This window comes from Chiroxiphia lanceolata, chromosome 1 (genome assembly GCF_009829145.1).
Source record: "Chiroxiphia lanceolata isolate bChiLan1 chromosome 1, bChiLan1.pri, whole genome shotgun sequence".
NCBI lineage: Eukaryota > Metazoa > Chordata > Aves > Passeriformes > Pipridae > Chiroxiphia > Chiroxiphia lanceolata.
The window spans coordinates 130861643-130883474 of record NC_045637.1 but is presented as its reverse complement, the minus strand read 5'-3'; the positions used below and the strand labels follow the sequence as shown (position 1 = coordinate 130883474).

At 42.2% G+C, this 21832-nt stretch overlaps 1 protein-coding gene across 6 annotated transcripts in view; it reads left to right on the top strand.

Moving 5' to 3' along the window:
- Positions 1 to 1956: 1956 nt before the first annotated feature.
- Positions 1957 to 21832, top strand: part of PPP1R9A (protein phosphatase 1 regulatory subunit 9A) — a 136722-nt gene continuing 116846 nt past the window's right edge. For 5 of the 6 annotated variants that reach the window (XM_032676712.1, XM_032676705.1, XM_032676699.1 and 2 more), the window contains exons 1-2: positions 2378 to 2473; positions 3544 to 5234. In XM_032676712.1, the coding sequence (XP_032532603.1) occupies positions 3768 to 5234 (1467 nt within the window). In that variant the 5' untranslated portion in view covers positions 2378 to 2473; positions 3544 to 3767. Of the gene's footprint in view, positions 2094 to 2377; positions 2474 to 3543; positions 5235 to 21832 lie in introns of those variants that run through there. The other variant, XM_032676694.1, reaches the window with a different exon arrangement.

The following is a 21832-nucleotide window of genomic DNA, read 5'->3' as shown; positions in this document are numbered from 1 at the left end:
AATTTAATGTGTGTTGCTTCTATCAGCATCAGTGAGTCATCTTGTTTCCTTACTTTCTACTAAAGTGTAATATAGAGGTTGTTTGCACTACTCTGCCATGAAATAGTACAAATATTGTTCTTTTGGGTACATTGTTTAACATATATAACATAGGTAAGAAGTGGCCATTTTGTTTGCACAACTTGTGTTAGAAAATAAATTTAAAAATATCTGTGCCTCCAGTTATGTAGATATGGTAGTGGATATTTTCCCAATTATCTTTATATAATTAGAAGTGAATTAGTCTCTTTAAAATTGCTCCAGTTGTTTCATTGATTGTTCAATGTTTGCTTGTGTCTCTTTTTTTGCTTGTATCTGTGAATTATAGAACTCTTACAGATACCTATCTGGCACATGTTAAGCTCTTCAACCACTCTGCCTGCTTAGACAAAATTCACAAAGGGAGTAGAATGTTTAAATTTCTGGTTTATGTCTCTATTCTTCTTCAATGACACTTGAAGTTCTGTTAATGTATTTTTATCTCCAAAAGTCAAGCAGCTCTCTAAGTGTTCCTGTCTACAAAATCATACAGATAGAGAAGCACTGCCAGAAAGGCTGGGCCTCAGACACGGTATGTTTAGAATTTAATAGGGAATGTCCTGCTTAGTTGCAATATTTTCAGTCCTTGTGCAGGGAATCACCTGCAGGACTTCTTACCACAAGCAGCTGTGAAACAGTCATTTCCTTATTCTTCTGGTTTGGGAAACGGTTTCGGAAGGGGAGCTTTCCATGACTGCTTTTGAAGCTCAGGAGCTGCCTATATGCTGGCTCATGACACATCTCATCAGATCTCCTTTTCTCCCTGCTGTACTAGCGTGCTTTGGCATGGCCACACTCAGTAGCCCTCAGGGCACCCCGAATACCCCGGACCTCCTCCTGTGCCTCTATCTGCAGGCAGCAGGAGCCATGGGGCCATGCAGTACACCAGGATGGGCTACTTCCAGCAGGGGGAAAAACACTATTGAAACATCTTCACTTCTGTTCCTGGCCTCTCGTATATTTATTTATCAAAATGCTGGTTTTCAATCTATCAAGATTTGTTGTTTGCCTGTCAATACTAACATGCTGGTTACTTAAATATCATTGAGAAAAACCGTTTTCAGCTGCATCCCCTTGGCGCAAATTAGATTAACTAGAGATTGACACCTGTGAACACTTGAATGGTATATAGTACCTATGCTTCAGTGTCATTAAAACTAATGGATCTATATACCGCATGTCTTTATTTTCAGTCACCGCTGTCTTTATTCTGTGTGCATAATAATTAGTTTTCAGAATTTGCAGTGTACATCCCCAGGCCATTTTCTGGATATTTATGCAATTAGTTTAATGAACTTTGCTTAGGAGTTGCTATGTGATTAACAGTCATTACCTTCTTGGATTGCCAGTTTTACAAATTACCTAGAGATTTCATGTTCCGCAATTAAGTTTTCTTATTCGCAGCATAAAGCCAAAACATTTTTGTGGTGAACTCGCCCAGCTAACGAACAACAAAGCCATGCTGGTTGTGGTTGTGCTCCAGGGGTGATCCACTGAGATCCTCCGTCCCTGTCAGGAGCTGCCAGAACAAGCGATGCCAGTGGAGCTGTGCGTGGTTTCCCGGGGATCGTCACCAGCACGTTCCTCGCTGGGGCGGGCTGGGTGAATGGATCAACAGAGGGAGGGAATACGCCGGGTCTCGATCAGCAGGGAGCTCTCCGTGCGCCCGCTGCCCGGCGCGACCGCGCGTTTCCCGCAGCGAGAAGGAGCGGGAGATTTCCCGGGACCCGGGGCACTGCCCCTCCCGCCGGGGGCGGGCGCGCTGTCTCCGCCGACACGGGCGGGTGCCGAGCCGGCCCAGTCCGCAGGGGTCAGGCTGGAAACGAGCGCTCCCGGGGCGGGAAGGAGGGGATAAGCCGAGGCGGGGGCAGCCAGCGGGGATCGGCGCCGGCGGCGTGGCCGCGGCCGGGCCCGTCCTTCGCCGCTCGGCGGTCACCGCCCCGGGCCGGACTGCAGCGGGCTCGCCGCCTCCCCCGCCCCGCCGGCGGAGCGAACCACTGAGTCTCTCCGAGGAGGTGAGGCACCTGTCACCCGCGGGCGGCGACGGCGGGCGGCGGCCCCGCGGCGGGCGACGGCGGCGGCTCGGGGCGCGTCCCGCGGGGGGGGCGCGGCGGCCGCGCCAGGGCGGCGGGGCGGGCGGCGGCGGGAGCGCGGCTGCGGCGGGCGCGGCGCCTCAGCCTCCCCCGCGCCGCCGCCGCGGGTGTGCGCGCGGAGCCGTGTCCGTGCCCCGCTGCCGCCGCCGCCGCTGCCGCTGCCTGCAATGGCGTTGAGGCGACGCGGCGGCGGCTGCTGCCTCCTGTCAGGCGGGCGGCGGCAGCGGCCGCTCTGCGCAGAGGAGGCGCGGGGGCAGCGCTGAGCCGGGCGGTCGGGGGAGCCCGTCGCGGCTGTGGGCTGGGTAAGGCGGGATGCACGCTCGGAGGGAGAGGCGCCGGGCTCCGTGAGAAGCAGCCCTGGCACCGGGCTTTTGTTCCACGGGGGCGGCGGGCGGCTGCCCGGGCACTGCCCCGCCGCAAGGTGCTGCCGCCCGCGGCTCCTGCCCGGCGGCGCGGCACGGCTGCCCGAGGAGGAGCCGCCGCGGGGGCTCCAGCGCTGTCCGCTCGGGTTAAGTTTATTGCCTTCTGCGAGAGCGGCGGGTCTCGCCGAGAGCCGCTGCCGCATGGCCTTTCCAGTCGCCCGTGGCGACCGGCGGGAGCAGGGCGCGGATCTCCGGGCGGTGGTACCGGCACCGTGTGTGCAGCGGGCAGAGCGAGGCGTCCCCGCCTCGGCGGGAGCGGCGGCGTCGCGGCAGGGCGAGGGCTGGGGAGGAGGGACGGAAGGGAAGGGAGAGGGTTTGGCTCTAGGTGACCGCCGTGCTGCCCTTCGCTGGGCTGCGGGGACCGGGGACGAGCCCCTCGGGCCGGGGAGGGGAGCGGGTCCAGCCCCTGGCTCCATTTCTGCATCTCCGCTTTGGGCACCTCCAGGCTCCTCCAGATGTTAAAACCGCTGCCCGTGACAAGGGACAACTTTCTCTAAGGGGATTTCAGTTTCTTTACCATGTCAAATGAGGATGTTAACTTTGGGTGCATTTTTTTGAATTCCCTTGAGCTGATGTTTAACTTACCTTTCTAAGCATATTATCTTTGATTGTATTTCTACCGTTATGTTTCTATGAGAGAGGAAAGATTGTCTTGCAGTGGCTCACATTTCATGTCACATTGCCTTTCCTTTGCGTGCGTATTTGTGCCATGGTACTTGTGAATGATAAGATGTGATAATCTGTCCTTTCACTATGGAATGATGTTATAGATTGTAAAAGTCACTTTGAAAAAGTTTATAATGATAAGTTTCCATGTTGCTGCGCAGGTTGGGTTTTTAGGGTTTTTTTAGTATTTTTTTGTAAACGTCTCAAATAACAGTAAGTGGAAATTGTGACATTTAAAGTAACAGTACCTGACATGGTTCAGAAAACCTTCTTTTCTATTGCAGGTTGAATCAGCCCTTGTTCTTGAGTCCTTGGTCGTGCTGCTTTGTCGGAATTGACTGCATGTGTTTAGATATTTGCCTCCAGATCTTCTGTCGAGTATGTTCCTGCTGAAGAGCAGTGGCCTCTGAGGAAAAACACTCCTCAAGCAGAATCTCAGCTGTGGAGAAACTACTGAGAGTGGAGCCAGAGAAACTATGCAAGCAGGTTTTGTGGTCCTGGAGTAAACATGATGAAAACAGAGTCTTCAGGAGAAAGATCAACCCTCCGAAGTGCCTCTCCTCACAGAAATGCTTACAGAACTGAGTTCCAGGCGCTGAAAAGCACCTTTGACAAACCGAAATCAGATGGAGACCAAAAAGCGAAAGAGGAAGGAGAGGCCTCGCAGAGCAGGGGAAGGAAATATGGCTCAAATGTCAATCGGATCAAGAACTTATTTATGCAGATGGGCATGGAGCCCACTGAAAGTGCTGGAGTTGCCCCTAAAACCAGGGGGAAGGGTGGCCCTGCATCACCTCAAAGACGAATTAGGCCTAAAGAATTTGTAGAAAAAGCAGATGGTTCAATTGTAAAATTGGAATCATCTGTTTCAGAAAGGATTAGTAGATTTGATACTATCCATGATGGTCCTTCCTATTCCAAGTTTACTGAAACTCGAAAGATGTTTGAGCGAAATGCTCATGAAATGGGACACTCAAATCGCTATTCCCCAAAGAAAGAGAAAATCGTTTCCAACGAGCTTCCGGATGAGTGGTGTAGCTCCAAGTCTCACAGAGGCAGCACTGATTCACTGGACAGTCTTAGCCCAAGGACAGAGACCGTCTCTCCAACTGTGAGTCAGCTCAGTGCAGTTTTTGAAAACACCGACTCACACAATGCAATCGTTGTAGAAAAGTCAGAAAACAACGAAGAGTACTCTGTAACTGGTCACTATCCACTAAACCTCTCATCTAGTGTCACAAGTATGTCCTCCCCAGTTGCAAACCTTGAGGGTTTCAGTCCTTTGAAAGAGGGTAGCACATGGTCTCCCCCAGCCAAACAAAGTACAGGCGTGATGTCTGCTGAGAATTCTCAGCAAACTAACACGCCTTCAACACCAAGACAGAAAGTGTCTACAGGCATTTCAGCAGGTTCAAAAACAACTGAAGAAATAAAGAAGAGGACAGAGGCAAGTGCTGATTCTGTTGAGAGCTCTGCAACAGGTCAACAGGATTTGGCCAGCGTGCTTGACAGCGACAGACCTGTGGACCGCTGTTCTAGGAGTAAGTCAAAAACAGAGGCAGGAGTTTTGGTGCAACAAAAGGAACAGTCAGAAAATACAGAAGGTATCTTTGATCGACCTGAAGCTGCAGAATTAACAAGAAATGTAGCTTCAGGTGGTGATTTTGCCACAGATGCGGTTTCAGATACTACTGAGTCCCATTATGATGAGACAAATGAAAAAGATGTGAATGAAGATGTGATTAATTTTCAGAGTTCCCACGTGTACATGCACTCTGACTATAATGTGTATCGGGTACGATCCAGATATAATTCTGACTGGGGAGAGACAGGTACAGAACAGGATGATTTAGATGACAGTGATGAAAATAATTGTTATGAACCTGATATGGAATATTCTGAAATTAATGGACTACCAGATGAAGACGAAATCCCAGCCAACAGAAAAATACAGTTTAGCCGGGCTCCAATTAAGGTAAGGTTTCTTATGTTGGTTAATTTTCAAATGCAGCTTTATTTGAAGGAGATTTTGACATTTGATCTCCTGTCTGAAAAAATTGTAGAGGATCTTTTGATACATGTTTTTATTGCAGTCAACCAGTGAACATAATCTTAAATGAAGTAAGGCAGCCGAGCTCTGATGAACTCGTGTAATTTCCTAGACTTCTTGGAAATTGAGAATGACAGCTGCGTTTGTGAAGTTTGAGAATTTAGCATGCATGTTTTGACTTCCAAGACTGAACTGTAACCACATGGTGGAATGTTGATGTGGGTATTTGGTGGCCTTTGTGCTGCTTGTTTCATTTCATTTGAAATCACAGCTTCTTTAGATTGAATGGCTTTTCCTCAGCTCTCAGCAGATATTCTTTAAAATACCTGTATTTAAAGACTCTGTCATGAAATAGAGTGGGATTCTGTAGTGGAGCACTGTTAATACTCTGCATCTGTATTCTGTGTCATCTTTTCTAGTAGCATTGTCACTTTTTAAAACTTTAAAACAATACATGTTTATCTAGTATATCTTAGTGCTACAGAAAGGTGAAGTCAGTTGACTGAAATACCTAATGAAGGGTGTGTTTTTTGCAGAGCTGTTATGATGTGGTTTTAAGTACCTTGAAATTACAGCTAAGAGTATGTTTCAGTGCAAGAAGGAATAACTAGTCAATAACTAGTCATGTTTTGTTGTACCAGCTTTTCACTGCTGAGTCTCAGGGTTCAGTATTTTACTTCCAAGTTTGTTTTAGTGCATGTATGTGGTGGTTTGACCCTGGCTGAAGATGCTAGATGTCTCAAATGGACAATTCAAAAACATAGTAATTTTTGCAGAAATGGCTCTTAAAACAGCCATATATCATGAAGTACTTGAAATGCAAACACTCTAAAATTAAAAATATGTAATTGAAGTTGACTATTTTCATTATGTGAGCTTAGCAATGAAAATCACTAAATCAATGAACAGAAGTTCCCCTATTGAAGTAATGTGATTTACAAAATCTGCATTTACACTGCATGTGGTTTAAGGCAGGGTAAGATGTATATTGTATTACGAAATTTTCATCTGAAGGAAGCAACCAGGTATTCACATCTGTTTATTGTGGGGTGGAGGGAGAAGAATAGTCCTGTGTTCTTCATGGTTTGAAAGACTGTTTTTTACACTGAAACAAAACATTCCAAGACAAGATAATGCATTTTATTTTGTTTTGTTAGTATTTTATTAAGGCTTGCATCATGAACCAAAAATTCTATGTGTTTATGCTTCCTCTAGATTATTCCCATAATTGAACTAGGTAGTTTTGTTGAATTTTGGGGAGGGGAATAGAAGATTTTTATTACAAAGAATTATGGAAGTTGTCACCTTGCTTCCTTCCCCTGCAGGCTGTACTAACAGATAAGATGATCTCGCTTCTAAAGGTCTACCAGTTGTTTATGATGGTTCCAACAAATGAAAATCCAGAAAGTGACTCTGCTGATCTTATTCTTGCATTGATCAGATTTTTCTGCTGTTTCTGGAAGAGCTAACAGTGACATTCTTACTTCAGTATATTGTGGTTGTCTGTCTGAATCATGCTGTCATGCCAAGTGCTATAAGAGCATTTTCTCAATTATTTAGTTATAAATCTTTTTCTTTTCAAGTTTTTCATGCTATGTTAATTTCAGATTACATATTATGCAGTAATAATGACAGTCCATCAGGAAAATGCTCTAAAAGTCGTTTGTGTAAATAATGAAAGAGTACATTTGTCATGGGTTTAAGCATAAAGCACTCTTAACAAGCTTATACAAAGTAAAAGAATCATTGCTTTCATTATTGTAGCGTCTTTATTGTAGATAGGAAAAAAACAGAATAAAAGCTGCTCTGGGGGTAAACATTGTAGGAGGGATTGGGAGGTTTGGGAGAGCCCCTGCTTTTTTGTCTGTGGTACCTCCAGTGCATGCAATCTTTTAGTCATGTGGGGAAGCAGAAGTGATACCACGTGGAAACCTTACACTAGGAGGAAGAAGTGCATCAAAAGTTGTGGAAAATTAAAAGCTTCTTCTCGAGCCTTCCTCCCTTTTCTCTGCAATGCTCTGTAGTTCCCTTGGCAGTGTCAAGCAGTGTAAGCCCTGGCAGGCTGCCAGTGCCATCAGGTCACTGCTGGGCCATGCTGCCGCGGGCAGGGACCCAGGAAGGGCAGCTGGAAAATCCCCTGGTGAGTCCTCGTGGCTTCTGAGTCTCTGGGCTCCTGCACTCCTTCTCCAACAGCACTGCCAGTTCAACATACTGCTAGGAGGTTGTGAACTGGCTCTGGCAAGAGGTTTCTGCCCAGCAGATAGGTATCAATGAGCAGTGTAGGCGCCATGGGGGACTTGCATTCTGTCCCCTTGCACAGTGCTAGCGGCTGAACTTACCCAGTAACTCCCTGTACCCATCTGTTACGTGGGGATGATGCTTGCTAACTGAATAGACAGCAACTACTTAAGAATTTTTCTGTTCTACACTATTTTGTGTATTAGTGGTTATAACTGGTTTCATTAATAATTTGCTGAATTATTATGGTGTGATTGAGAGAAAGAGGAGAATATAAAGCAATGTAGGAGTATTTTCTGAACTGTTGAAAACCAATTTCTCTTTATGAAAATGAAGCAATTTGTACTTAACTACTCTGCTAGATAGTGGTGTGCAAAGTCCAACCAAAACTCTAGATGTTTAGTGCTGGTTTTGCATTATTGTACCTTCACTCTCCTCCTGCAGGTGAGCTCTGAAATAATTAACAAAGTTGGCATTTGTATGTGTAACCTGTGAAATCAATGGGTAGTTATTGTCATAGAGTTGTTACTTGAAGGTCTCAGCAGATTTAGATAAACATCTTTGGACTATTTTTTTGTATGATTTTTCAGGTAGACATGTTGAGGGACTTTTTGTCCCTCTAGGGGAAATGCTGGGGGCTATGAGAAGTAGTGAAGTATAGGCAGAAGGATGAGACTGATAAAGAGTGAATTCAGCTTGTCTCCCGAGCAGGAAGATGACCCAGTTATTGACAAACTCACTATAAACATTCAAGTCAATGCATGCAGGAGATCCTACTCTGTTACAGTCTGTAATTTTGCTATCAGAGATCCCGTCCTCCATGGGCCATTTGCTCTGGTCTAGGTTTATGGGATATATTTGCTAATCTCATCTCTGTTGAAAGTCCCTTTAGGAGTAGGTGACAGTGTAGGGGCCACTGCAGGCTTGGAGAGTGTCTAGGTATTTGGAGTGTGGCATCACTGATATGAGTAGTTCTGTGTGTCGGTGGGAGCTTTATCAGCCCTGGCCTGCTCTTGTGATGAGGTATTGCATTTGTGCTCAGGGATAGAACTGAAGCTCTCCAAGGTGAGTGTAAGAGGTGAAAAAGATAAGTAGATGTGTTGAGGAAAAAATACCCTAGTTTTGCCAGGGATACTTTTCTACAAAAAACCCCAACAGTTCGGTGATTTATTGTTTTTTTCGTTGAGTTTTGCAGGGTTTCCTGAGGGTTGGGTTGTTATGCCGCTTCCCAAACACTGCAGGCTAATTGGACAAGGATTGCCAGTAGTGCAGAATTCATTATCTCCTGGCTTTCCGTGCTCTAGCAAATGGAAATTTATTGATTGTCCAAATCATAGTCCTTTTTGAACTAAACTTCCTCCATCCTGGGTACAATTAGAATGGAAGGGTAATGTTCACCTCTTCTCTTTCCAAGTCCAGAATTTCTGCTGTCTTGATAGCTGATGGCTACCTCTTCAGTTAGTGCCTGGATTTTGGCACCAGGTACAGGTTAAACCATTTAAAGCTGTTAGCAGCAATTGGTGTCGCCTGCTGAGTCTCGTTTTGCAACCTTCTGCTCCTCTGACTTGCTCCTACCAGCCAAGGGATTGGGTAGTATGTGATCAGACCGTATGGCAGACAGCAGGTAACTTGTGGTGCTGTATGGGATTTTAGTTCAAGCTGCTGCTGCAGTTTTCAGTGTTCCATAAGGCTTCCTCAGGATGCAGTGGTGAAGGGACATTTCTGCAGACCTCTGTAAGTTTTGGGGTAGATGGGAGAAAGGGTAACAGGAAGGAAGGTGTGTAGCAAATGGCTCTTCCGTGCTTCAGCTAATTCAGTACTAAGGGATTATAATCATAGTGCTTGTGCCGCATGTTGTGCTTCCTCTCTTTTGTCATGCAGCATGACTGAATTTTATACCCCACAACACTTCAGTTTTCCAGATCATATTTTGTTCAGATGGTCTTCAGGAGTTGGAACTTGTGCTTTTCTTTATCTCTCTCTCGCCTTTGAAGACATTTTACCAGTGCTCTGGCTGTAGTTCAGCGTAGAATACGAATGATATTTGTGTTTGAAGTTGTTTTGAATTTTTTTTATGAACTATGTGGTGATTTTTCTTATTAAAAATCAGTTCAAGGAACTAATTGTTCTTTTAGTTATTCCTCATTTTCTAAATATCTAATCTAAACCTATTTTCAGTTTGAAGCCATTCCCCCTTTCTTGTAAGCCTCCCTTCAGGTACTGGAAGGCTGCAATTAGGTCACCCCTCTTTTCCAGGTTGAAGAATCCCAATTCTCTCAGTCTTTCCTTGTTGGAGAGATGCTCCATCCCTCTATCCTCGTGGCCTTCTTCTGCATCTGCTCCAACAGGTCCATGTCCTTCCTGTGCTGAGGACTCCAGAGCTGGATGCAGCATTCTAGGTGGGGTCTCACCAGAGCAGAGTAGAGGGGCAGAATCACCTCCCTCGACCTGCTGCCCACGCTGCTGGTGATGCAGCCCAGGATATAATTGGCTTTCTGGGCTGCAGATGCACGTTGCTGGCTCATGTCCAGCCTCTCATCCACCAGTAACCCCAAGTCCTTCTTAGCAGGGTTGCTCTTGGTATGTCCATCCTCAGCCTGTATTGATACCAGGGGTTGCTCTGGCAAAACATGTTCAGGAATGTAAATAGTGGCGGAGAAAGAATGTGAAACAATCTGACACTAATTACTTTAGAAATATTTACTCTAAAGTATCATTGTTGTTTGTCTGGTAAACATCAAAATAAAGTATGCTGAAAACATTTTCAAGTTTTAGTGTTTAAAAAAAAGTATTTCTTTGCCTGATTAAGTGTTTAGTACTGTATTTACCTGTTGCTATAATGTTGATGAACTATTTTGGATCATGGGAGTCATAAGAGAAGATTACCCATCTGCAAGGATTGTACAGGCCATGGCTTCAAACTTGCCAGTGCTTCTATTTGTGTTTTACTTAAGTGAATACTGACTTGGATTTAGGTGATCTCCAGATCTTCCTCCCACCTGCAGTGAGGCTGTGATTCTATAAATAAAGTAGTACTGGTGCATGTTAGGATACTTGTTGTTTAAGGCCAGTGTGGAAGATAGGACTTGCAGAAAAATCATGAGGCTGTGTTAGATTTGAAATGATTACAGCATCTGAGAAATCTGTCCACTTTTGAATGGGTTAATTATGAAAGCTTACAGATAAAGAAAGATGTGTAGCTCTTTCTGAAATCACTGAAAGAATATTTTGCTTTTCTTAAATCTGGTTCCCTACTGGAACCTCTTCCAGGTAGAAGCCTAGAAAATAAGAGAACTGATGTGTATGTCTCAAACACCAGTAGCCAGATAGCTGTGGAGCGTAGGATTGTTGGTAATAATACACTAAAGAATGGATGTGGCTGGAGAAGTGGGCCATATGGACATAGGGCAGCACATTTCTGGGACAAATGTCCTTGTTCTGGCTCCTGGAGATAAGCACTACACAATGCACCACAAACACAGGAATGAGACTGAGAAAGGGGCATGGCATGTTGTCCAAAGGCTGATCCAGTAACGGGGGATTAAGGCCTCCAAGAACCCTCAAAGCCCTCTGACCCATTTCCAGAAAGGTACAGAAGATCAGACTGCACAGGATAACTAATTTGTGTAGAAAGCAAGAAACTTATCTCCAGGGCGGGGAACAGTTATCTGTAGAAAGATATCCCCGTGAAGCCCAGGCATGTGCATACCCCAGGACCCTGGGCATCTCATCAGCTGTATAAATGTTGGAGCCAAGACTGGCAGTCTTCTTCTCTCTCTCTTTTTCTCTTTCCCCCTCTCCCCCCCTCCACCCTTCCTCTTCCTCGCTCCCCCCCCCCTCATTAGCCCCCACTCCGTTTACCCTATACCTTTGTTCAAAACCCACTGCCATGTGCTTATAACAGGAGATAGGGACTAACTTATACCAATTTCCATGCCAATTGCATAATTTACTAATAAAACTTCGTAAGCTTTTGTGGACCCTCTGTCTTTTATTGTCCCTTTCGACCACTAGCATCTATGAATCTTGGGTACTCCTTCCCCGTAAGGGTGGGACACCACAGTCCATGCTTTGTTTACAGCATTAGGAATGGATGATAGTTTTGGCTAAAGCACAAAACTAGGTATTAAGTAGGCTAAGCCTCTGTCCCTATAGTGTTGAATATATTACTGGTTCATATGCTGGTATTTGAATTCTGTAAAATGGGCAGCAAGTTTGTAATTTGTTTAGTCTGTTGCCTTGAATCCATCTTTACTTGTGAAGTAGTTTGACATACAGAGCTATTGCTTGGGTAGCTTGGAACGTGTCTATTCTGCTACATAAAACGAACTTACGCTTTTTTCAGGTATTGTCAACTATGGGGAATTCTACTGATTTAAGCAGTAATAAAATGTGTTGTACTGCAAGGATTGGCATGCTAACTTTGATTATTTGTAAAAGTTAACAGTGTAAAAAAGCAGGTTCTTTGTTCTGGTGGTGGGATATATAGAGCATTTCTGGGACCTGTTCTCTTATTTCAGTTGCATTTGTTGTGAAAGATCTTTTTATGAAAAGCAGAACCTTTTATATATATATTTTTCAGGGAAAGGAATGAGAAGTAAATGTTAAGGATTCAAAGACTGGATGCTCTGAGATAAGGAACAGCAAAGGGATAAAGCATTCCAGAACAGGTTATTATTTTGGTTCTTAGAAGGTCAGTGCATTGTACATGGATATCTCATATTATTGACTTCAAATTTTATACCTTCAGTAGACGAGTCTTTCATACGCAGTGATTTCAGGTGCCAAAGAGTTTTCTTGTATTAAGTATACATGGAGTTATTGGAATACAGTAGATGGAATAAAGTTATTTGCCTACCACAATGTGCTGTGGAGACTTGAACTCTTGTATAGGTCATAATTTCCCTACTAATTCTAAAGATCAGTAATTCCTGGATACAATGTTCACATGCAGTTCTTGAACTAAAAGGAAATAATGTCGTGAAATAATGTTGCTTTAAAGTAGGTTTCATGAGCATGAAGGGCATTTTAGGATAACTGTTTGTAGCAACCAAGTTTGGATTGAATAATTGGTATCAGAGGTTTATGCGGTTTCGATTGAAAGGGGTTTCCAATTAAAGTTTTCGATTTCAAAAATGCAGACTGAGAAACTGTAGGGAAATGGTTTGAAATTAGTTGAACCAAAGAGCAAAGGGAGCTCTTTGATTCAGAATTAGAAAAAGTGCATAGGATTTGCATCTCAAGAAAAAGCAGAATACACAAGCAGAATGACTGCAGGCCTAATAAGAAAAAAAGCCAGCCAAAGAGAACATCATAAGCTAGCCAAGAACTTGGAAGGAGTGGCAAAAGTGATTGTTCAAAAATGAAGAATGTCATAAGGTTCAGAAGCCTTAAATGCTAATAAGAAGTTGCCAGAAGTCAAGCTGAGTTTGACCTTTTAAAGGAAAATAATCCAAGCAGTAAAAAGCTATTTATCCATTAAAAATGAAACAAGAAAGGAAGCTGGGCATTATGCAGTGAGCATAAAGTTATGATTAGAGTTATCGTCCCCAGTTTATATTACAATTTTGCCTTCATTTTTGGTGCAGTAGGTCATGTTGAACATGGAATCGGGATTAAGAGTGAAATAAATGTATACAGGTGGAAACTGTTACCGTGGAAATTCATATAGTGAAAGGAAGAAGAAACTTAGAAGCTCCTAGTGCTCAGGTTTGTATGGGGCTGGGTCAAAGAAGTTGTATTTTAGAAAAATCTTGTAGCAAACATTTCAAAACAAACAACACTAGCAAAATAGAGATAGTATTTAACTGCAGAAGAACAAATGCAGTAGCTATTTTTCAGAAAGTGGAGAAGAGGTGGTTCTGGCAGCCTGAAAATTATTAATATTTTCTTTTTTTTTTTTTTTATTTTCTGTAGCACAGCAATAGCATAGCAAACACTTTTAAAAGAATCAAAGGCAGGGAGACAAATGGAATACATGTAAATGGATTTATCAGAGGCGGAATATGTCAGAATAAATTAGGATCTGCCTTTGATAAGATAAAAGACCATGTTAAAAATTTCAGTAGTTCTGTCTCAGAAAGTTGGAGCACACTAATGACACTTTCTTTTAACGGAAAACAGGGAAGCCTTATCATTGCATAGGATTACAGTAAAATACGGGTGACTGGGAGGACTTGAGTAGTGAGAATGGATTTATGAGGTGAGAACTTTCATGGTAAACTAGTAACTCATTTGTAGGGGACAACTGCTAAGGAGAAAGCCCCTCTGTGACTTGCTAGCACAGAATGACATCGTGGTGCGATGCAGCTGTGAGGAAGGGAAATGGCATGCTAGATACAAGGCAAAATATTTTGGAAGTGGTAGGGAATTGTGGGTGTCATTTTATAACTCACTAAGGAGACTTCATCTGGAATGTGTCTGGTGGATTCTGCTTAAGGCAAGTGTGTTTGCAGGAAGAGCTTCAGCAATTTGGTGCTCTTATCTGTCTTTTTCTTGGTTAATTTTGTCGTAAAACAAGGGCCTTAAGAAATTTGTCTTGGCCAGTGAGTGATGACAAAGCCTGAAAAAGAGCATAATTAAATCTCTGGTATATTCATAAAGAAAAGGTACCTGAAGACTTAGGGGCAGCATTCCACTTTTAAGGTGGAATTGAACATTTTCCAAATAAGATTAAAGAATTGTAATAGCAGCCACTCTTTTCCTATGTTCCTAATAGACTACTGTGTTGTCTCATGGTGTCTGTTAGTCCTGTTAAGTGTTGCTATTTCCTTCAGCACCGTTGAACTTGCAGGCCACAATAATGTATTTTAAAAAGTACCCTATATTTCGGTAGTGAAACAATACAAAGCAATAGCTATTATTCTGTGGTGTCCTTTTTAATGTGGAAAGTATTCTGGTGAGGGAAGCAAATTTTACTTCAGTTACTTACTAGAGTTGATTCAAGAGACCTGCTGGATCACAGAGATACTTCCATATGATAAAGTCACTGGAAGAGGTGAATTCAGAATTTATCTCCGAGACTCACTTGTGTTGTGTTATTACACATACAGCTGCACTTCTTAGTCTGTGCATATCTGTAACTTCTGATGTTCCTCCCTGCAGTTTCCATCTGCCTTAGTATTCAGTGCATAATCTCAAGGGCATAAGATGCTGGTTCACATTGAAAGGATATCTTTTAATATTCAGTCTATGCTGCATGTAGACCTAGGGACTTTTATTTGATAAAATATACCTGTATTTCAAATTTACTATTCACATTATTTTTTTAAGAGCAATAAACTATAGAGGTTTTTAAGTCATGCTATCAAACTGCTTTCTAATAGATCTAGATGATGGCCTTTTTGATAAAAAATATCCCAATGCTTTATCTAGCCCTGTAATCATCTTTACATCTTTATAAAGTTGCAGTCATCTTTAAGATGGACTTAAGTATTTAGGTACTGACATACTTAGATTCCTTAGGTGTGTAGAATCTGACATACTTAAATATTTACCTGTTAGCTCAGCCTTCTCAGAAGCCCAAAGATATTTGCTCATTAATGTTGACTTGGGTGATTGCCCAGTAGATTTCATTGTGTTTAAGCAGAATACTCAAATTATTTTAATACTGTATTTTCACAAGGGCAAACCAGAGAGACCTCATTAATCCACAAGTTTAGAGCGCTCTTGAAAAAGATAATTTAACAGTGTGTCAAAGTGCACTAACACAAATGGAAATGTTTCAGTATGATCTTTGATATGAAGAGACTACCAGACCGTGTAGCTCTTTATTCCCCTTTGCCCAGCATTTTCCTCTGAAGTAGTTGGTCAGTTTTATCTCCTCTCTATTAGTAGGTTGACTGAAAACTGCTTTCTTGATGTTTTGCACATTTCTTTCATGTTGATATTTAAGGTGTGGTGGGAGGGAAATACTATTAAACAGAGGGGCTCTTTTTTTCTTCTTTTTTTTTCCCTCTCTCTTTCTCTCTGTACGGCCAGTAAAGCAGTCTCCAGGCTTAACAGCTGTAGATCCAAAGTAACTGCTGAGACTTACTGTGGTTTACTGCAAGTGCATGACACAGTCATTACCAGTAAACTTTGACCATTAAAAGGGGAAGTTATGCCTGACCAACCTCATAACCATCTACAATGAAAACGACTGACTTGATAGGTGAGGAGAGAGCGGTGGATATTGTCTACATTCACTTCAGTAAGGTTTTTGACATATTATATTCATAGAGAAGCTTGTTAAATGTGGGCTGGATGAACAGATAGTGAAGTAGATTGGAAACTGGCTGAAGACAGAGGTGGGAAGACATAAACTTCATGAAGTTCAACAGGGAGAAATGCAGAATCCTGCACCTCGTGGGGGAAAAGTCCCATGCACCATTATATTCTGGAGGCCACCCAGTTGGTGGATCCTCTTCAGCTTTTCAGAAGAGGATCTAGGGTCCTGGAGAACTCCCAAGTGGAAGTTGAGCCAGCAAAGCGCCCATATAGCAAGGAAGACTAATGATGTTCTGGGCTGTGTTAGGATGAGTGCTGCCATCAGGTCGAGGGAGGCAATCCGTCCTCTGCATTCAGGACTGGTGAGGCCACACCTGGAGTTCTGGGTCCTGTTCTGGGCTCCCCAGCACAAGAGACTGGAGAAAGTCCAGTGAAGGCCCTTGATGATGATTACAGCTCTAGAGCATCTCTTCTGTGAGGAAAGGCTGAGAGAACTGGGACTTTTCAGCCTGGAGAAGTGAAGACTTGAGGGTGGTCTTATTAGTGTATATAAATACTTGAAGGGAGGGTGCAGGATCTTTCCAGTTATGCCCAGTGACAGGACCAGAGGCAATGAGTACAAACTGAAACACAGGAGGTTCCCTCTGAACATCAGGAAACACTTTTTCTGTGAGAGGATGTCTAAGCACGTACGGGTTACCCAGGGAGACTGTGCATACTCAATCTTTGGAGATACTCAAAAGCTGTCTGGGAATGGTCCTGGATAAGCAGTACTGTGCTTGAGCAAGGGGGTTGGACCAGATGACTTTCATAGCTCCCTTCCAACTTCTGCCATCCTGCAGTTCTGTGGCTTAAATCAGAGAAAAATTATGTTTCTGATAATGAACTTTGGCAAAGGAAGCAGCTAAATTGCATCCAAGATGAATTCTTTTACTTTTATTATTTGTAAAATATATTAAGTGACCTCTTATATTATTTATCAAGTTCTAAGAATGCGTGGTTTTCCAAATCCAGGGATTATGCAGCAATTCCAGTAGGTTCGATTGTAATAGGTAATGTTGTTTAAAGATATATGAGCATTTTAGCGAGAATTCATTGAATATAGCTTGAAATTTTACCTGTACTTACAGTAATTAAGTTTAAGGATTGATAATAGACTTTTAATGTTTCTTCTTAATGAGAGGCCCACAACTATCAATCAAAAGAGCTACCTAATAAAGGATTTTAAGGGGTTTTTTTGGACGTATTGTATACATGAGCAGATTGACCTAACTTATAAGTAACATTTAACAAAATGCAAAAATTTTGGGTGAAATATTTAAATAAATATTATGAGTTAAATATTTATGATTAAGAGGAAAAATTTCAAACGGCCTGTACAAAAATAAAACTGTTGAGGAGTAGTGTTCATTTGCAGCAGAGGCAAAGCCCTCTAACATTTTGCATTTAGCAGTAGCTGAATTCTGTATGGCTGTTGCTGTCCTGCAGCTGGTTAAGCCTTGGTTGGGATGGGAACGTGTTCTTAGTGCTCAGTTGAGTCCAAGTACTGAAAAGCTGTGGTTAAACTGGTAAATAATCCCATACTGTGCTGTACACCTTCAGTGAACTTTGTAAAATGTACTGAGCTGCTAATTTTATCTAGTTTATCTATGAAATCTTTATGATATTAATAGAGAGAGGTGTTTTGCTGGTTTTGTAAAGCTCAAGAACTCCCAAAGGATAGGCCAGTATGTATGGCTGAAGATGACCAACAGCCATTTATAAAACATGAGAGGGGTTAATGAGAAGTTTTTTGAGTAGCACTATGAGAAAAGGGAATAAAAGATAGTGGATAGTACAAAGTAAATTGTTCTTCACTCCTTTGGCTTAAAAGTGGTTCTATTAAAGTGAGCCTCTTGTGCCCATATACGATTTATGTTATTTATTTTATTTTTCTAGTGCAAAGGGTCACTTATGTCTCTAAGCCCTGTAGTTAATCCATGCCATTAAGAACTGCAAGTTTCTGAGCTAGAGAAATCTGGATTTAGCTTGAGAATGCTGTGGTGCTGGAAGCTAAATCCAGCCATGAGAACCATGGGAGTTTGGCAGGGGTGGTAGCAGAGCGGTGGAGTCTGCTACCCCAGCTGGGTGATGAGGTGGGAGTGCAGGCTGAGTTGGAGCCTGGTCAGCACCCAGCACTGTTGCCTGGCTGGATCCTACCCGAGCTTTCATAAGCCACTGGTACTCGGTAGCACTGCACTTGCAGCATTTTGGTTTCCAAGAAGCCGTAGGGCAGGTTTGTGGCCTCTTTTTAAGAGCTAACCACTTCCATCTGCATCACTAGTCCCTCAATTAGAGCATTATCCAAAATAGGAGTTGAACCCTTTCTTCTCCAATTTGGCCCCCCTCCCTCTGATTGATTCTGGAGACTTCCAGGGCTGCTGTTTTCTGATGGCCTAGGACATAATTTCCTCTTTTATCCTCAGTTTGTTTGTTTTCTAGGGCTACATACTTGACATTTTACATTACATTAAAAAATAGAAAAGAAAACAAACAAGCTTTCTTAATTGTCAGATTATATTTTTTCATTGTTTTACATAGAGCATATTCATCACTCAAAAGAGTGAACATTTTACTGTGCTACATTTTTTCCACCGAGTTTATTTTGTTGCGACATTATATGTGGATTTTGTTTATTGTATTTTATTATTCTAATAAGTAAATAATGTGTGAAATATGTAGCTTCATATCCATAAAGACTCTGTAAATGCTCTTCGTTTTCTGGTTCTTTTTCTCTCTACTGATCTTTCTGATCTCATGCTTTGCTTTTGATAGCTTGCTTCTTTATTGTGTGAGAGACAACAAAATGTAGATGTACCATATGTTCTGTTCCTTATTTTCCTTAAAACTGTTGCTGACGCCTGAGAGTAGAGAAAGTGTTTTCTCTGGTCTGTGTTGTGTGGAGTATCTGCTTCATTTGGCCAATTTATAGGCAGATCTGCTGCCGACGCTTTTTAGAAGATACACTTATACACCTAGAAAACTAAGAATTAAAAGAACTAACTTATTTGTGTATGAAGATACTTGACTAATAACATATTGCAGTGGTAATTCATCAAGAGGCTTTGAAAGATACATCTTTGTCTTAAAAATTCTGTAGTTTATATTTACATGGTAGACATAATGCTTCCAAGGGTGTGGGGCTTGCTTTCGCTGCAAGAGTTTTTGCAGTGTAGGGCAAACATGCCAGGAAGGTGTAGCAAAAATGGCTGTTAAGGGTAAGCATGGCATCAGGAGAGCTGCAAAACTGACAGACAGTGCTTCCTTTTCTCACAGATCTGTGGCAGCAAGTAAACTCAACAGAATGGGAAAGTTTGGAACAAACAAATTCGGAGAGTGGTGTAATGCAGCAAAATAAGGTAGCACTTAATGTCAAAAAGCTTGTCAAATTCAGGTGGCTTAGGGGAATTTTTCTTAAAGATAGAAGAATAATTATGATTATTAGAAGGTGAGGGGGAACCATTGCATGAATTGCTAGTGCACTTGCCACCTGTGTTAAAAGCCTAGCAGTGAGATTGTAGGGTATTTTTTAGCTAAGATGATAACAACTGTGCCCCTTTTTTCTCTGCTTTGACTTTGTTTTCCCAAAGCAACCAGTCCTGGGAATTGCAGTCTGTTATGCAAGGAGCCTAAAACAGTGCACTGAACACGTAGTCTGCTGTCTAATTTTACTAAGTGCTGGTGGGATGGTCTCTTCATCCCCTTAAAAGAATTGTGTCAGAAAATGTCTGCTCCAGTTAGATCTTTAATGAAACCATGAACTGATACTTCACTGGAAACAGATTTGATATCTGTTAGTAGTCAAAGAGATGCAAAGCTATTTTACTAAGAAAGGGAATAACTTTCAGTACTTTAGATCTATAACTAAAAAAAAAATCCTACACTTTGGGTGACAGTTTATAACAAGTGGCATCAGCTTTGTCGAAGAGGCTGTTGTGCCTTCAGTTGAAAGCAGTTCTCGAGTTTAATTACTAGTCAGTGAGTCTCCTTTGTGTGATCACATCTCACCTTTCTAAGCTGATCAACTTTATACTCAGAAAAACTTTGCTAACGCTTAATGGAATTTCTTACTTACTGATCATGAAGTGCATGTATATCATCTCGTGAAGGCTGGCAGCTTTCCGGGTGTGTTGCAAATCTGTAATAAAATTTTATAAAAAACTTCGGCTTGTCCATACAGTTAATAAAAGAGCTTGGAGAAGGGATAACCATCTTTGGAACATGTGATAAGGAAGGGGACTCAGACCTCCATAATTTTCTAGAAGAGCATCTACCTAAACACTATGCTGTAGGTTACATTGTGTTCTTCTATCCTTTTTGTTGAACATGGGGCCAAAAGAATTGTCTGTACAGGATGAACTTGCGGGTCCTGGCGTGAGAAAGAGCACAAGAGCAAATATGATCATGTAGCTTAATATTTAGACCATTCCCTTTTGGCACTGAGGGCAGCTTTGGGATCTGAGATATGCTGAAAGGCTTGTTAAAGTGAAACAGGTAAGGAGCTATTAGATTTAAAAAGAGATTCTTGTATGTAAGGGGAAATTGAATATTAACTCCCACATATTGGATGAGTGTTATAAGCACTTGGCCTTTTATATGAAGAGCACCACTGTCATCTCTTCCTCTCCTAGATAAGCTTTCATGAAGAGAGTTAGATCTTTCTTGGTTTTTTGATCAAATACGACAGTTGCCTGCCTTCAGGAAGCAGTTGTAGGCTTTGAGGCCTGAGTAAAGGAGGCATCTGTGTGCACTCTTATTAGGGCTGTAAGCTGGAAGAAGTCAGGAAGACTGCAGTACTCAATAAATTAATTCTTGACTCTAGGCAGGGCCTTGGTCAATGTTTGTGCATACTTTGTGGAGCACCACCCTTATCACAACTTCATTTCCCTTTGGATTTTGTGAGGGTTTTAAGTGCTCAACTTCAGGTTTTTACTTTAGTCAGTACATAAATGTGGTGTTTTCCTTTGACCAGTTGATAAGGCCGTAAGTACTTTACTGAATTGCAGTCCCCAGTTAGTGAAAACAGATAATATTTGTTTCTTAAACCAGACTCTTCATCTGGATGCTTTTCCATCTTGTTTTCTTCAGTCACAATATCAGTTGAAACCTGACTTTTTTTTTTGGGTTGTCTCTCCCATTATGCTTCTTGAAAGTGGTGACTGGGAAGTGAGAAAGGCTAACATTTAACTTTACTACTCTAAAGCAACTTGAATGTGGAGCATTCCCCAGGGGGGAGGGTAGGGGGAGAGATAAATAAAACATCAATGAATAAAGAAGCTAGAATATTTAAAACCAGGCTAAGCAGGATAGGCTTTCTTATTCATGTCTTGAAGACATGGGCAGGGCCTTATCGAGGTATTTGCTATGTGGCTAGAATGTCTCTTTGTCTGCATAATGAATATAAATAAGCACAACAGATAGTAGTAGGGAGGGAAACAGAGGAAGATGAAATAGTGCTCAGTTATGCAACAGGGATTAGTGGAAGAGAGAGGAGTAGAACTAAAACCTTCAAATTTTAATAGAAAATAAAAATTGTAAAACAGCTTTTGAGGAATCTTATGATGCTGATGAATTGATGTTATAATACTACAGAAAGAAAATATTATTCACTGTTTACAGCGTGTGCTCACTGACCTATGGGTAAATGAGGTTGAGGTATAAGTGAAATCTGGGGAAAGAGCCTTTGGCTGCAGCCACCCATGTTGGAGCATTTACCTCCTGCCTGCACCACTGCTCTCTCCCTTCACCATTTTGATTTGAGAGAACTTGTTCGTGGTCCTCAACATCTCCAAAATACACCTCCCACATTGTCGTAGCTCTTTACTAACTGTGAAACCAGGTTTCAGAAATTGTGAAAAGGTGTGTAGTGTTCTGTGGACAGAATTGTACCTCCCATTTAACTGGCTGACAAGAGTGGGTTTGTTGTCGGTGATATATCTTCCCCAGAACTGAAACTGAAATTACTCTAGAGGAAGTAAAGGAAAGCAGCTTCAATCCGTGCTTTGAGTTCCTAGTGTTTTTATGATAGTGCTGACTTT